The sequence below is a fragment of the Chionomys nivalis genome, chromosome 19 (genome assembly GCF_950005125.1).
Source record: "Chionomys nivalis chromosome 19, mChiNiv1.1, whole genome shotgun sequence".
In the NCBI taxonomy this organism is placed as follows: Eukaryota; Metazoa; Chordata; class Mammalia; order Rodentia; family Cricetidae; genus Chionomys; species Chionomys nivalis.
The window spans coordinates 61,559,678-61,574,749 of NC_080104.1; the positions used below are offsets into that span (position 1 = coordinate 61,559,678).

At 47.8% G+C, this 15,072-nt stretch overlaps 1 protein-coding gene across 1 annotated transcript; it reads right to left on the minus strand.

The window, feature by feature from the left end:
* Window positions 1–645: 645 nt before the first annotated feature.
* Window positions 646–7,959, minus strand: LOC130890424 (butyrophilin-like protein 1). Its single transcript, XM_057794344.1, has 9 exons — window positions 7,881–7,959; window positions 5,332–5,685; window positions 4,224–4,505; window positions 3,927–4,127; window positions 3,446–3,466; window positions 3,334–3,360; window positions 3,130–3,156; window positions 1,873–1,899; window positions 646–1,169 (listed from the first exon to the last, which is right to left on the minus strand). The coding sequence occupies exons 1-9, from the start codon at window positions 7,957–7,959 to the stop codon at window positions 646–648; spliced, it is 1,542 nt and encodes a 513-aa protein (XP_057650327.1).
* Window positions 7,960–15,072: the final 7,113 nt, after the last annotated feature.

Below are 15,072 nucleotides of genomic sequence, written 5' to 3' on the forward strand. Positions count from 1 at the left end.
GGCAACATGATAAATTTCTCTTTCTGCCTCCAACAAGAGAAATACCTGCCCAGGAGTGGAACCATCTACAGTTGGGTCTTCCCACATCAACCACCAATCAGGAAGATGTCTTACAGACTTTCCTACAGGTCAATCTGAAGGAGGCCGTTTCTCAACCGAGGCTTCCTCTTCTCAAGTGACTCCAGCTGGGGTCGAATTGACAAAAGCCTGACCCGCACATTGCTGGTCTACGGTGCGTTAGCCATGAACAGAGTAACACTGGGGATGTGCCCGGAGGACATTAGACACTCGCACGAGAAAGACTAATAATAATAATAATAATAATAATAATAATAATGCCACCGGTGTATAAGCAGGGAGCTAATGTGCTATCAGATTCAGGAAGCCATGGATTAAGTCATCTTAGGAATGATTAAACAGATTTATATCAAAAAAGGAAGCAATCATAACACCATGCAAAGCACAGCTGTCTTTTCTGCAGATAATCTGAGAATCTTGATGTCCAGAAACTGGCCACAGAGGCTCATGGAGTCTCAGGAAAGGCGCCTCCCAGCCAGAGTTCCCCGTGCCTGCCCGGGAGGACCAGAGTCCTGGAGTTTGCAGACGACATGCTGCGGCAGCCGCCCACTGAGTTCTCTGTGTGCCTCACTTGGGATTGTGTGACAGAGAGAGGTCCCTGGCATGACGCGTGAAGTAAGGATAGAGTGATCCCAAGAAACTGGCCTGGGCAAAGGAGAAGATGTGGGTCTCATCCGTCATGTTGTAGAAAGAAAGGTCATTGTCCTCTTGATCCAAGAAGACTGCGATCTTCAGTGGTCGCGTCTCCAGCAGCAGAGGCTCTTCCAGAGAAACGTTTTGGGAACAGAAGGTAAGAGCCCTGTATTCACCTCCCTTCTTCTCCAAGACTCTGAATTTCTTCAGTGATTCTTTGGATGGCACATCCTGAGTGTACAGTTCATAAACTCCCAGTGTCCAATCCTCAGTGTCCCCGACATCCACCTCCCAATAGTATCTCCCCAACATGAAGCCTTCCTGGTACAGTGTGATGACGTTGTGCTCTCCTGGTGGGCTGCTGAGGGATGGCTCTGCGGTCTCCTCTCTGCTGCTCTCCTCTGTCTCTGGACCAGATTTGTCCTGGGCAGGCACTTCATGATTTATCTTCACAGGAGCTGGGGAGGAAAGGGAGGTGTGAGGAGGAGACTAAGCCACAATTGCAAAGTATGGATACCAATAACGCTGTGTTCAAAGTTAGCGCTGTGTTGGAGGCTATTGGACGGGCAAAGTCTTAAAGAAACTGGGTCTGGAGGCTGGTGCAGCAATGCTCCTGAGGTGTTGAGCCATGGGCCCTCACAGCGCATTCTGAGCTCTTCATCTCCTTCTGTTCTGTCTATACTACTGTAAGGTCTTGGGAAAGCATGAAGTGAGGTAGGACTTGGTAAATCAAAGCCTTGTTCATCTATTGTGGAAGGGCTGGTCACAAGCTGACCTCACAAAAGGAAGCTGACTGTTCTCGCCACTCGGAGCAGTGTTTCCTTAGGCGTCTCCTCAGTAAGGGGCCATGGTTCTGTTGTTCAACCCACGGACAAGAACGCTGGGCCAGTGTATGGAGAAGGGGACAGAACCAGTGAGACTGAGCCTGGCAGTGGCTTGCAGCACAGGGTCACACGACAGGGTCCCTTCTTCCCCTCCCCACTCTCAACCCGAACAACATGTCTGTCTGTTAGGAAGATCACACGAGACACCAGAGGGCAAACCAGAGGCCGGAGTGCTCAGCAGTTTGTCTGGCACGTGCACAGCTTGATACCCATCTCCAAAACGAGAAATGAAACCACAGGAGCGACCTCAGAGGTCGAGGCGAGCAAACCGACTCACCCAGCTGGAACAGTTCCTTCCTCCAGTCTGAAAGAGAGCAGAGCAGGCGGGTGGATGGTAGAGCTGCCCTCAAGGAACCCAAAGGAGACCCAGGGCTTTCTCCTCCCACGGCTGCCTCACTAAGTCCCTCGGACTTTCTAGTGTCCAGAAACTCCCGCAGGCAGGTGGCTCTCTGTGCTGATTCAGGGACTGTTCCCTAGAGACTCAATGCTGGGGGTGGAGTGAGGGTGGGGATGCAGGTGAGGGGGGGGATGGTGGGGGGCGAATGAGGATTGTTGCAAACTGCCATATATAAGCCATGAAAACTGAACTCGATTTCTTTGCAAGAGTAACTGTTGCTACTGAGGCGTCTCTCCAGTCCCTGAGGTATCTCCTCAGCCCCTGAGGCATCTTCCTAGCTCCTGAAGTGCCTCTCCAGCCTCTGAGGACTCTCCTCAGCCCCTGAGGCATCTCCCCAGCCCTTGTGGCATCTCTCCAGCACTGCTAGTACATCTTAGAACAAATCTTTAAAGTCTCAGCAGAAGCTGCTTATAAACTGTCTGTCACCCTGGAGGGCCCCCTGTCTGCCACCTCCTCCAGCACTCAGTGCCTGTAACAGCCTGGTTTTTAACTTATGTTTCCTGGGAACTTTCAACTTCCACAGGGTCAGAGATGACAGCTGTGCCCCCGCGTGTGTCACAATGTCTGATGTATGAAAATTGCACAGATGAGATTAAAGAATAACCTAGTGTGTTTGTGAACGCCACACTGCACACACACACACTCACACATACTCAGACACATGACACATATACTCACATCATACATACACCCAGTCACACACACATCATACACATTCAGGTACACATCACACACATATATGCACACACATGACACACGATCATACACACATCACACACACGTGCACAGAATAAACAGTTATCTCTTATTTTTTCTTAGCTACAGACAATAACTGATTGTTTGAATCCCCGACATAAATGATCACAACTTGCTGGGCGCAGTGATGCACACCTGCAATCCTAGCATTTGGGAGGTGGAGGCAGGAGGCCTAGGTGCTCGCACCCAGGCTTAACTACACAGCGTGTGATCCAGGCTTGGTTGTGCGAGGCTCTGTCTCAAAAGGGTTGTTGTTGTTTTTCAGTTTGCAAGTTGACAGCCATGAAAGTGTGCATGTGTGAGGCGTGTGTTTAAGTTTCCAGATAGGATGCCCATTGTTTTAGAGCTGCTGGCAAGACTCAATGCCCACGGGGCACTTACCAGGGTACAGCAGGGCTTTCTTCCAATCTGCAACAGAACAGACCCGAGACAGCTGAGTGTTGACCTGTGGCCTCACACTTCCCCCTTCCCCTCAGCTTTCCACACCAGTCATCCTTAAACCCTTCAGTTCCCTCTCCACCTCACGAGGGTACCGAGGGGGAGTTGACATCAGGGCATCTGGGTGCAGGATGCCTGGTCTCTTACCTTCTCTGTACAGCGCCTTCCGCCGATCTGAAAGAATAAACATTCGGTGAACGTAGGGAGTGGCGAGAGAGAGAAGCAAATGCTCCAGAGAGGGAAGAGAAGTCACACTCACCCAAGTCAGCCTTGAGGTCATCTGAAAAAAAAGGGACGGTTTGTGAGAAATCCCTCAAACTGGGTCTCTGCCACCCTGAATCTGAAGAGTGGCTAAATGAGGTAGGGTTGACTTCCCTTAGGGGCCGCGTAGTTAGGGAGATGAGCGTGGCCATATGGCCACTGTAAACCGATAAGGTGCCCTGGGAGTCTAAGGTGTCTTAGGGCTCCTTCTGAAGCAGGTTCTTGACCAATTCATAGGAAGAGAAGCAGGCGCCAGAGAAGCAGCCACACCCTCTGGAAGAAGGGTGTGGAGAAGCATGGGATTGTGACGAGCAGAGTGGGAAGGCGTGGGCTGTGGTTTGAGGCTGCCCTTCAGAGCCTGAGGTCCACTCCCTTTGACCTATCCGCTCTGTGCAGCTCCCCATGCCTCCCTAGCTGCTTCGACCCCCCTCCCAGCCTCTCTATGAACCCCTGACTTATTCTGTTGTCCCTGTTTCTACCTCTGTTCTTCACTGCAGTTTTCATTTCCTTCCTCATCTGTTGCGTTTCCTGAAATTCTTCTGACTTTCTCTTTATCACTTGCTCTTTGTGTTGGTGCACTTTCCAGGTAGCAAGGCTGATCGCACTGAACAGGATGAATAGCACGGGGAGGCAGGCAGCCAGAGCGCTTCTCCATGGAGAAGTCCTGGGGAAGAAGGGCTCTGACAGGGTGCGCAGAGTCAGAAACCTGCCTGAAGCAGCTCCTTTCAGCCCCCTCCCCTCCCCCTCCCCTGCCTGGGAGTTTGGCCCTCACTCACCTGGGAGGAAGATGGCCTTCGCTTTCTCCTGGTCGTGGAGGGGATTTTGGATGGAACAGATCACGTTGCCTACAGCTCTATCTGTGACCAAAAGAGATGCTTCCACGCGGAAGAGCCCGTCTCCGTCTTGGGTCTGTGACTCCGAGGAGGACAGTAGAGTGTTACCCACAGTGTCTCTCCACTGCACCGTGGGTTTGGGGAACCAGCCACTTGAGGAACATGACACCCGGATCCCATTGTTCTCGGGCCCTGTCATGCGAACAAGAGGGGCAGAGCCTAACCCTGAGGAGAGAAGACACCTGGTTGAGGCCTGCTGTTTTGGAGGGCCAGAGTGCTTGAGGGAAGGAAGCCAACTTCACTGTACTGAAGAGCAGCCTGGAGCTGAGGTCAACTGAGTCTACCTCAAGACTCGGTTTCGTCTTGGCTTACCGTCTTTGCATGTGCTTGGACTCAGAGAGGACCTAGGAAATGTTAAACTTGAAAATGGGACTAATTGTATTTTCTATCCTGATTTACGGGAAGTTGATCTCAGAGGGTGTCAGTGTTACTACCGGATATACTTCCTGGGATCTTTTAGGATACAAAACAGGTTCAAAGAACTGGACAAGTACATCGGTCAGCAGAGTGCTTGAGCAACCATGAGGACCCAAGTTCACTTCCCCAAACCCACGTGGAACCTGAGTGAGGTGGTACAAGCTTGGGGACCAGAGGCAGGTGGGTCTCTGGGGCTCACTTACCACCCAGCCTAGCCGGGTTGAAGGTCCTGTCTCAGAAAACATGGTGAACAGTGACCTAGGTTGACCTCTGCCTTCACACATAAACAAATATACACATATGTGTGTGTGTTGGTGCACACACACACACACACCTTAGGTTCAGAAATGTGAAGTCTGTGATGTTAACCTCTGATAGCAGACAGTACTCCCACTGGACACTACAGGCAACGAATATCCCACAGATACATCAGTACATCCAGGGAACGGATGTCCCACCCATATATCAGGACATCCAGGATCTCAGGCAGCTCCAGGTTGGGTGTAAGGAGGGTTACAGACAGTTTGCTGTTTGTCTTACATCACAACCGACATCCTGTGCCAGGCTCACATACCTATGACACGCAGCTCCACGGCGGCCTCTTGGGAGGTGAAGCCATCTGTAACTTGGCAGTGATACAGGCCATCGTCAGAAGCCTGGACCTGCTGTATATGCAGAGCCACATTTCCCATGGCGATGGCCTCTGTCCCCATCTGGGTTCTGCCTTGGTACTCCGGCATCTGTGCATCTCCTTGTTCCTGTCCTTCGTGGAACACCAGCACAGCAGGGGTGAGCTGGGCACGGTACCAGCGGATGCACATGTGGGATGCACTCTGTCCAGGAAACAGCTGGCAGGGCAGGGTGGCGTCAGTCCCAAGCAGGACCATGATGGGCTCAGTTGGTCCCTTCACAAAAAACTGAGACACTTCTGGGGAACAGACATGGATTGTGGAAGCGAGTTAGAGACGTGAGACTTCCAACAACCAGTCCTGCATTTTCATGTTTAGGGGACTAAACATATTTCTCGTTGTATTACTTTTATGAAGTATTAAGCCGAGTAGTGGTGATGCACCCTTTAATCCCAGAGCTCGGGAGGCAGAGACAGGTGGATCTCTGTGAGTTTGAGGTCAGCCTGGACTACAGAATGAGTTCCAGGATAGTCAGGACTACACAGAGAAACCCTGTCTTGAAAAAAAATCAAAATTGAATAGATAAAATTTTAATAGTTATATAAATGTATATAAATGTCTCAGTCTCTGTGTATATATGTATATGTGTGTGTTTGGGGGACTTTCACAACATCAACACTTGTTCAGAAATGTCAGATTCCTCTTTTTTAAAAATCTACTGAAATACATGGCCTTATCTCATTGTGCAGTTTAGGAAATGGACATTCTCCAGGTTTGTCAACATAGCCAAGATCACAAAAATAGCAGGAGAGAGAGAGAGAGAGAGAGAGAGAGAGAGAGAGAGAGAGAGGAAGAAGGAGGAAGAGGAGGAGGAGGAAGGAAGGAAGGGAGGGAAGGAGAACCCTATAAGCCTAAAATGAGGTGGCTCTGGGTTGAGGAGAGTTCTGGCAGGGACAGCTGTGCTAGGGAACTCTGTGTGAACTTAGAGTTGACAGCCCTGGCCATCAGCCCAGAGAGAGTTATGCTCCAGGACAGGAGCACCACAGTGGCCACTGCTAGACTGGGGGAAGGCTCTTTTCAGTTCTTCATTGCTTCCGGATGTGGGGTCCCCTGTGACTCTGAGATGTGTAACCCTGGTGTCAGTGTGCATACATGCCACATGCATACAATTTAGAAAGACTGTTTCAGTTCAGCTGAAGCCACGGTGCAGTGGGAAATCACGGTTTCACACGAATGCAATCATTATCATCAGTTTTGGCAATGGCGGACTCCCAACTGTTTTAGTACATATGGTCAGCTATACCCTACTCTTTTATCTTTAACAGTCTATACCATTACGGTCAAGCTTCTCCTAATTGGTGACATTTATAGCACTTCCACCTTATTACTATAAACAATGCTGTGATAACTTTACACACATGCATATACATATACACACATGTGTACACACGTGAATACATACATCTATACATACACAGACCCTCCCAACAAGTGTTTTTACACAAAGCTTACAGAATTTTGAATCAGTATTTAAGGACATTAGTGTTTGATGGTAGACCAGTTGTCTAGCATGTGTTTGATAGTTAAACAAAATAGGGAGGTACTGTGGGAACTCCCTCAGCCAATAGCCTTTTGAGACTACCCCCAAAGTGGGCTGGTATCTTAAAGGCTATTGGCTGAAGAAGTTCCCACGGCAGTAGACCAGTTGTCTGGCATGTGCAGCCCTGGGTTTTATTTTGATTTTTCTATTTGCCACCTTACATCAGATTCAGGAGATAATACCAGACTACACCATTCACATGATCTCCTTTCTAAGTTCTCTCCAGAGTCTGGGGACTTCATCTAGAGGGTGTTTCTTCTTTATGAAGGAGGGGCCAGTGTCCCAGAGAGAATAAGAGATTTCTTCAAGGTCACAACCAAGAATTCAGAATCCAAACTCTTTGCTCTGCTATCCCCACGCCTTCCCTGTCACAGTGGTCCAGACCCTCAAACCACAAGCTAAACTAACTACCTCCCCTTTAAGCAGCTTCTTGTCTGGCAGCTGGCCACAGTCAGGAGAAAATGATGCATGCTGAGAACCTCACGAAGGATATCTCAACAGACAGACACCAGAGGCGTTAACAGCCTCAAGTCACACACATTCAGCAAGGGTTCAGGTAGATGTCACAGTTCTGAGCTTTATAAAAACTACCCAAAGGTTCAGGGAGGACATTTTCTTAAAAAATAATATTTATTATGTATACAGTGCTCTGTCTGTCTGTATGCAGCTGCTGGTCAGAAGAGGGCACCAGATCCCATCACAGATGGCTGTGAGCCACCATGTGGTTGCTGGGAATTGAACTCAGGATCTCTGGGAGAGGAGTCAGAGCTCTTAACCTCTGAGCCATCTCTCCAGCCCCAGGGAGGACATTTTCTTGGCTGAGTGATTGCATTTACTTGAGAGAAGCCATTAAAAACAAGACAGTAAGTACAGGACAGAAGGCAGAACGCTGACCTCCTGAGACTCCGGTGGACACCAGGAGGAGCAGAGGGAGGAGCCAGGCAGCTTGAGGGAAGGCCGGAGAGTCTTTCATCTCCAGAGGGGAAGAAGGCCAAGGCCGGGTTCACCTGTAGGAAGGCAACAGGTGGAGGTTTTCAGGAAAATCCCCCGTTCAAAGACTTAATGTTATTCTCAGGTTTCTAACTGTGTCTCCCACAAAACCCTTATGACAAAACCCACCAATCTTGCCCCTCCCCAAGACCTTTCAGATCCTTTATTCTAAAGGCCAACAGTTTCTTCATGGGCATGGGAAACGGCCAAGCATTTTCTGTGCTGGGGAGGGGGACTCTCTTGCCTTTCTGTGGGTCCATGGTCTCACAGGGGAACTTGGAGTTGGATTCCCTGAGTTCAGCGTGGTGGGGTGGGGTCACACAAGGAAGTGGACCACTCCCACATCAGGTCTATCTTCACTCTTCTGTTTGTTCATTTACTTATTTCCCAATAAAAGTGCTATTTCTCACTACATCCTTATGACTTCCATCCCCCTTTCTTCAGGCCCATACCTCCCTTGGACAGATGTGCTCACAGGCACAAACTCCTCACTCACCGTCTGGACAGAGCTGTGGGTTCCTGGAAGCTCCTGGGATCCTCAGTGACCCTGAAGCCTGGCCCTGGAGACCATCTGCACCTGTGTTACTGTGGCCACTACTCAAGGGTGTGGCTGCTGGGGCCAGGGTGTTGGATTTTCAGAGATGTTCTCCGCAAGGAAGGCACACAGGCTTTCCCCCCGGGCTCTGGCTTTAGAGGAGTCTAGGCAGAAGTCATAGCCATCTCCAGCTCTTCAGTTACTTCAGGAGTGGAATTAAATCGTCCAGAGGACTTTGCACTGGGCTGAGCCATAGAGTAAGCAGCTGTAGATTGCTCTGGAGACTTCTCACCGTAAGCTGCCTCCTACACTACCAGGGAGAGGCAAGCAGGTCCGATGTTCAGATCTGAGGGTCACTCACATGGTTAACTGATTTAGAGACGAAGCCAAGCATGCTTCTCCCCCTACTCCATGGCTGACCTCTGACAGTGTTGAGCCTCAGTATATGAATCACAGAGGACCATGCCTCAAACAAAAACAAAATGACAAAAGACTCTGTCAACTCTCAATAGATTTGCATTTAAAAATGTATTTCATGTGTGTGGGTATTTTGTCTGCATGCATGTGTGCACTGCATGTGTGCAGAGTCCATGGAGGACAGAAGGGGATGTCAGATGCCCGGATCCAGCGTTACAAGCAGTTGTGAGCTGTCACGTGGGTGCTGGAAACTAAACCCGGGTCCTCTGCATGAGCAGCCCGTGCTCCTTACCACATAGCCGTCTCTCCAGCCCCCAATTTTGCATTTCCATACTCTACTGTATATTGTCATCTCTTGGCAACCACTGAAAGTCACATGATCTTAGTGAATATCTCCATCTACAAGGGAGCCATTTTCTCCAAACGATTTATTTTGAAAGCTCATTTTTCACTTTTAACTTAGCTTCGTGATATATACAGTTTTGTTAGAGAATGTCTGTCTGTACTTGTTTCATTCTTGTGTCTCTTACAACCTGCTTGAACAATCTTCGATCTAGAATGTCAAGGATATAAATTAGTGTTTTTGTTCTTCCCTTTAAAATAATTGTTTTATTTTTAATTATGTGTGGGTTGCATCTCTTTCTCTTTTTCTTTCTGTGTATGTTGTGTTTATGTGTTTGTGCACATGCGCACAAGTGTCCCTGTGTTGTAATAGGAGCGGCAGGGCTGCGTCCCCAGCACCTGGCCGCCCGCATGGCTAGCTTAAGCCCCGAAATAATTACACGGAAACTGTATTCTTTTGATCACTGCCTGGCCCATTAGCTCCAGCCTCTTATTGGCTAGCTCTTACATATTGATCTAACCCATTTCTAATATTCTGTGTAGTACCACGAGCTGGCTTACCAGGGAGGATCTTAACCTGCGTCTGTCTGGAGTGGGAGAATCATGGCGACTCACTGACTCGGCTTCTTTCTCCCAGCATTCTCTCTGTTTACTCCACCCACCTAAGGGCTGGCCTATAAATGGACCTAGGCAGTTTCTTTATTATTTAACCAATGACCTTTCTCCATCATCCCTGGAGTCCAGAGGGGCCATCAATGTTACTAAACACGTTAAAAGTGTGGGGGGCACAAGTCAAATAATCTCAAGCTAACTCCGAGAGAGAGAGAGAGAGAGAGAGAGAGAGAGAGAGAGAGAGAGAGAGAGAGAGAGAGAGAGAGAGCTGGGCAGGTGGGTGGGTTTTCTTTGGGTACCCAAAAGGTCACGCCCTAACCTAGTTCAGACTCTTTTTTTTTTTTTTTTTTTTTTTGGTTTTTCGAGACAGGGTTTCTCTGTAGCTTTGGTGCCTGTCCTGGAACTAGCTCTTGTAGACCAGGCTAGCCTTGAACTCACAGAGATCCGCCTGCCTCTGCCTCCCAAGTGCTGGGATTAAAGGCGTGTGCCACCACCACCCGGCCCTGGTTCAGCCTCTTAAAGGTCATTGGCTGACGGAGGTTCCCCAGCACATCAGATCCCATGGAACTGTAGTTACAGGCAGTTGTGAGATTCTTGAGGTGGTTGCCGGGAATTGAATTCTGGTCCCCTGGAGGAATATGTGCCTTTAGCCCCTGAGTCCTCCCTCCAGCCTAATTATGGTTCGCTTGAGTCTTTCTGTCATTGTGAACAACCACAGGCTTGAAGGACAGCAAGCTTTTCTCTCCTTGCTCACGACACGGGAGTGAGATGGGAGGGCCCAGCTGTCCATGATGTGTAATTCCAGCTGGATTTGGTGGATTTAATCAATGTCCACGGAGGAAATTTGGGGTGAATGAGAATCAGAAAGTTGAAACATATTCACATGTCTTCAACTCTTTCTTTTTTATGAATGAGAGGACTGACCAGGAGATGACAATGTATCAAAGCATCAGATAAATTCATGTGTGTCCAGCAGACATGATAGAACTTGCTAGCACATGGCTAAATGGGTGTGTTACAGACACCCTTGCTTCCCATAGGTTAGTTTAGATAATTTCAAAAAATTGAGGCTAAGGATTACCATTCAACCCACTGTCAGACGAGGAAACAGAGACATCCAAGCAGTTCTACAGATCACCCCAAAGTCCTAAGCATCAGCAATAATAAGATTAACATCAGGTTCTAGGATTCCGAGACACATGTCACTAGACACATGTGGTTTAGAAAGAATTCGGTTGCTCCGGCTCTTGGCTGCACCTCAAACCATGTGATTCTTACTGTTCTATGTCTGTGTTGGAGTTCTCTTTTCTAATCTTATTTTACCTTTGGTTTTGAAACTCCAGAAGTTTCCTGGGAGGAACCGTCTTGCCTCCAGTTTTCTGAACCCCTTAAATGTCCACCTAAGGCTTCCTCCCAGACCCTCAAACTCCCGAAGCATCTCAAGCAAGGCTTACAAAGAGCCAACAACAAATCCAGGAGAAGGCGAGCTGGGAAGCAGGGCAGGATTAGCCTGTCTGGCTCCCTCTCTGAGGTAGTGAGCGGTTCCAAAAAGCCTTCATCTCTCTAGGAACCTAGACAATGTGAGCTTCACAGGAGCCTCTCCTAGATGATGGGCAAGAGGTGAGAGGAACATATCGTTATGCTGTGTGCCCCGTCATGGGTGTCAAGGATGGAGCTGGGATGGTATCGATCCATTTCTCCCAGCTCCTCAGAGGATGTGTGGGTGTATCTGGGTGGGATGGGCATCCAGTAAACTTCAAATGGAGGAGGGCGATACTAAAAGATTACACTTCGGGGGGGGAGGGCTGGAGAGATGGCTCAGAGGTCAAGAGCACTGGCTGCTCTTCCAGAGGTCCTGAGTTCAATTCCCAGCAACCACATGGTGGCTCACAACCATCTGTAATGAGATCTAGATGCCTCTTCTGGCATCTGTGCATACATGGAGGCAGAATGTTGTATACATAATAAATAAATCTTAAAAAAAAAATTACACTTCTGGGGGACAGCAAGCAGCCGTGCAAACGTTTCTTCAGAAAAGGCGATGACTTTGAGGATGCTGTTGTTAGGAATTTTTCCTAGCACAAGCTCTCTGCCTACGCAAAAATCCCAATCAAGCCAAATCACAACAAGCCGAATTAAAAAATATCCAGGTTTGATGGGATTCCTGCGCTCTAGGGTGGCCCTGAGGGGGAACCAGAAGGGTGAGGGTGAGGGTGAGGGTGGGGGTGGGGTGGGGTGTGGGGTGTGTGTGTGTGTGTGTGTGTGTGTGTATATATATATATATATAGGGAGGTGACCACGTGTTTCTCCTTTGGGAGCTATCTTAAATACCCTGTGGGAGTGGTCCTGACCCCTCGGGTCAGGACATGGCATGCTGGGTTTTGGAGTCCAGACTAATACAACTCTCAGGCCTGGGGTCTGGGGGTTAAGCTCCCAATTTAACAGCCACCATCAGCCAAAGGTGATAGTGAGTAGCTGAGCCTGAAGCGGTTTAGAGAAGAGGTAAGCGTCCTGCTGGGTTTTGCAAACACGGGGTTATTTAACGTTGCAGATCACAGAAAGTCAGAATAGAAACTCAAGGCCGGAACTTGGAGGTAGGAACTGAAGCTGGGGCCACAAAGGAATGGGAGAAATAGCTGCTTCCTGGCTCACTCCCCACGGCTCAGCAGCCTGAGCAAGCCATGGGGAGGGATATAACTCAGGACCACCTGCCCAGGGAGGGCATCACCCACATGGGCTGGTCTCTCCCACGTCAATCATTAACCAAGAAAATGCCCCACAGACTGATTGCTGTTAGGTCCCGAGGCAGAAAATGGGAGACAGACCACCGAAGTCTGTGAAACCATAAGCAAACTTTATTAGGGGGTGGGAGAATCACCACGGGGCACAAAAAATTTATCAGCTAGCTGAGACCACAGCCAGAGTTTGGGCTTCTGAAATTGGGTCCTTTTTTATAGCAAGAAGTAAGCATTAGGTACGGACAATGGAATTTTTTACAATTTTGAGGTTAGTTTAGAGACATATTGCATTTTACAATGTTCACTTACAAGATTTCTGCTCAATGATGTTTACAAAAATCCTGCAACTTTATTGACATAGCTAATGGTGTTTACAAGGAACTTCACAGCTCTTTCTAGCACAACTGGTTTTCCTGCAGAGATTTTGTAACAATGTGAAACCGAAAGTCACGCTGGAGTAACTTATTAAAGGTTAACCTTTGTCCAGGCAATGTGGGTTATAAGGGGCAGGAGGGCAATCGGTAAAAGTTAACCCTTGGCTGCTGACAAAGCTGCTGTCAGCCCTCATTCTCTAAGTTTATAATTTTACAGTCCTATACCCCTGCACCCTTCAACTACAGATCAGTCTGATGGAGGTGTTTTTTTCTCAGCTGAGGTTCCCTCTTCCCAGATGACTTTAATTTTTGTCAAGACAGAAAAACAATACAAAACACAAAACAAACAAACAAAAAAAACCCAAACAGCATATGTTACAGAAAAAGAGATAGATTTGTTTGGAGAGGGCCAATATCTTGGATGCTAGATTTGACTTGATAAATTGATGCATTCATAATGTTGTACTTTGAAGTTGAATGAGGGTTTAAGGGGGTTTTGTTTGTTTGTTTACTCATTTTGTTTTGTTTTGAGTCAGGATTTCTCTACATAGTCCTGACTGTGCTGGAACTCACTCTGTAGACCAGGCTGAATTTGAACTCAGAGATTGCCCTGCCTCAGCCTCCCAAGGGCTGGGATTAAAGGCATGGGCCGTCATTGCTTGGTCCATACCAGTTTTTAAAAAAGACAAACAGACTGTCCCTCTCACTTGAGGTCAGCCTCATCTTCAGCTGATGCTGCCTGACATGGTTCACTTTGTCCATCTTTTTTTCCCCATTAATCTTTACTGAACAATTTTATTTTTAAGAGACAGGGCCTTGCTATATGGGTCAAGCTGGTCTTGAACTCACAGAGATTTGCCTGACTGAAGGTCTGCACCACCACACCCAGTCCTTCACTGAATTTTTTAAATGAAAAGGGGATGGGAGAACCATTTTGATGTACAAGAATACTGATGGCATAGGTTAGCAAAATATTTCTTTTAATTTTTTGCGAATATTTTAAGTATGGAAAAGAACAAAAGATTGTTTTAAAGGAAAAATATGTAATAGTCAAATGTATTTGCAGTGCCTTCAAGGTCTAAATATGCCTGGAACATATATAAATCAAAGAGAAATATACAATTTATAAGGTAAAGTCATCTTCCTTTTAAAAACAATGTTTTTATTAATCTATGAGAATTTCATATGATGCATCTTGATCATATCCACTCCCCTTCCCCTACTCCTCCTAGATCTACCCCGATCTCCTTACTCCTCATGTTCTCTTTCTCTCTTTCTCCCATACCCAACTACACTGGGAAGTGGGGCCTGCCCAGTAGTGTGGTCAGTGAACCAAGGGTCACACTGTTAAAGAGCACCTATTCTCCTTCTCCCGGCCGCTATCAAATCCTGTAGATGTAGATCCTCGGCTAGGGGTGGGACTTTGCGCCCACCTCCTCCTCCGTGCTTTTTACCTATCTTCTTTATTGCATATTTAATAGGAAGACATCAAGTCTACCTGGTGGTGAAGGAGTGTACATCTCAGGAAGAGTTCAGAGGTCCCCAACAATCTCAGAATTCCTCTTGATTATCACAGCACTTGTCATGATCTTTCTCAGGTGGCTGAGCATAGAGCACATGGCCAAGTCTGAACTTTAGAAGCAGTTGGTGGGTTGTATAATGGCTTATCTTCGGCTCACTTAGCCTGGTTGGTTATTATATTATTATTATTATATTCACGCTTATCTTCCATCTGCTCTCTGGGCATCCTTTCCTGTTCTCTTCTATGGCCATGCATGCATTCTTGCTTCTACTTTGGACTCCCATGGCTGTGTCCTTCCAGGAGGTTGAAGTCTACTTAGAGTTGGTTTTTGCTTCTTCGGCTTGGATCTGTTCCACTTCACCTAGGACCAACTTCAAGCACGCATTCATTTCCATATCCCCAGAGTGTGTGGCAGCGTTCCTCGGGCAACTCTGGGAAACAGATTGTGCCACGGAGGGTTTGCTGTTGTCCAGAACTTTGTCCTCCTTAACTGGCCATGGCATGATGGCAAATATTACTGGAGGGATTATAAATCTTAGCTAAAAAATGAGGCAGC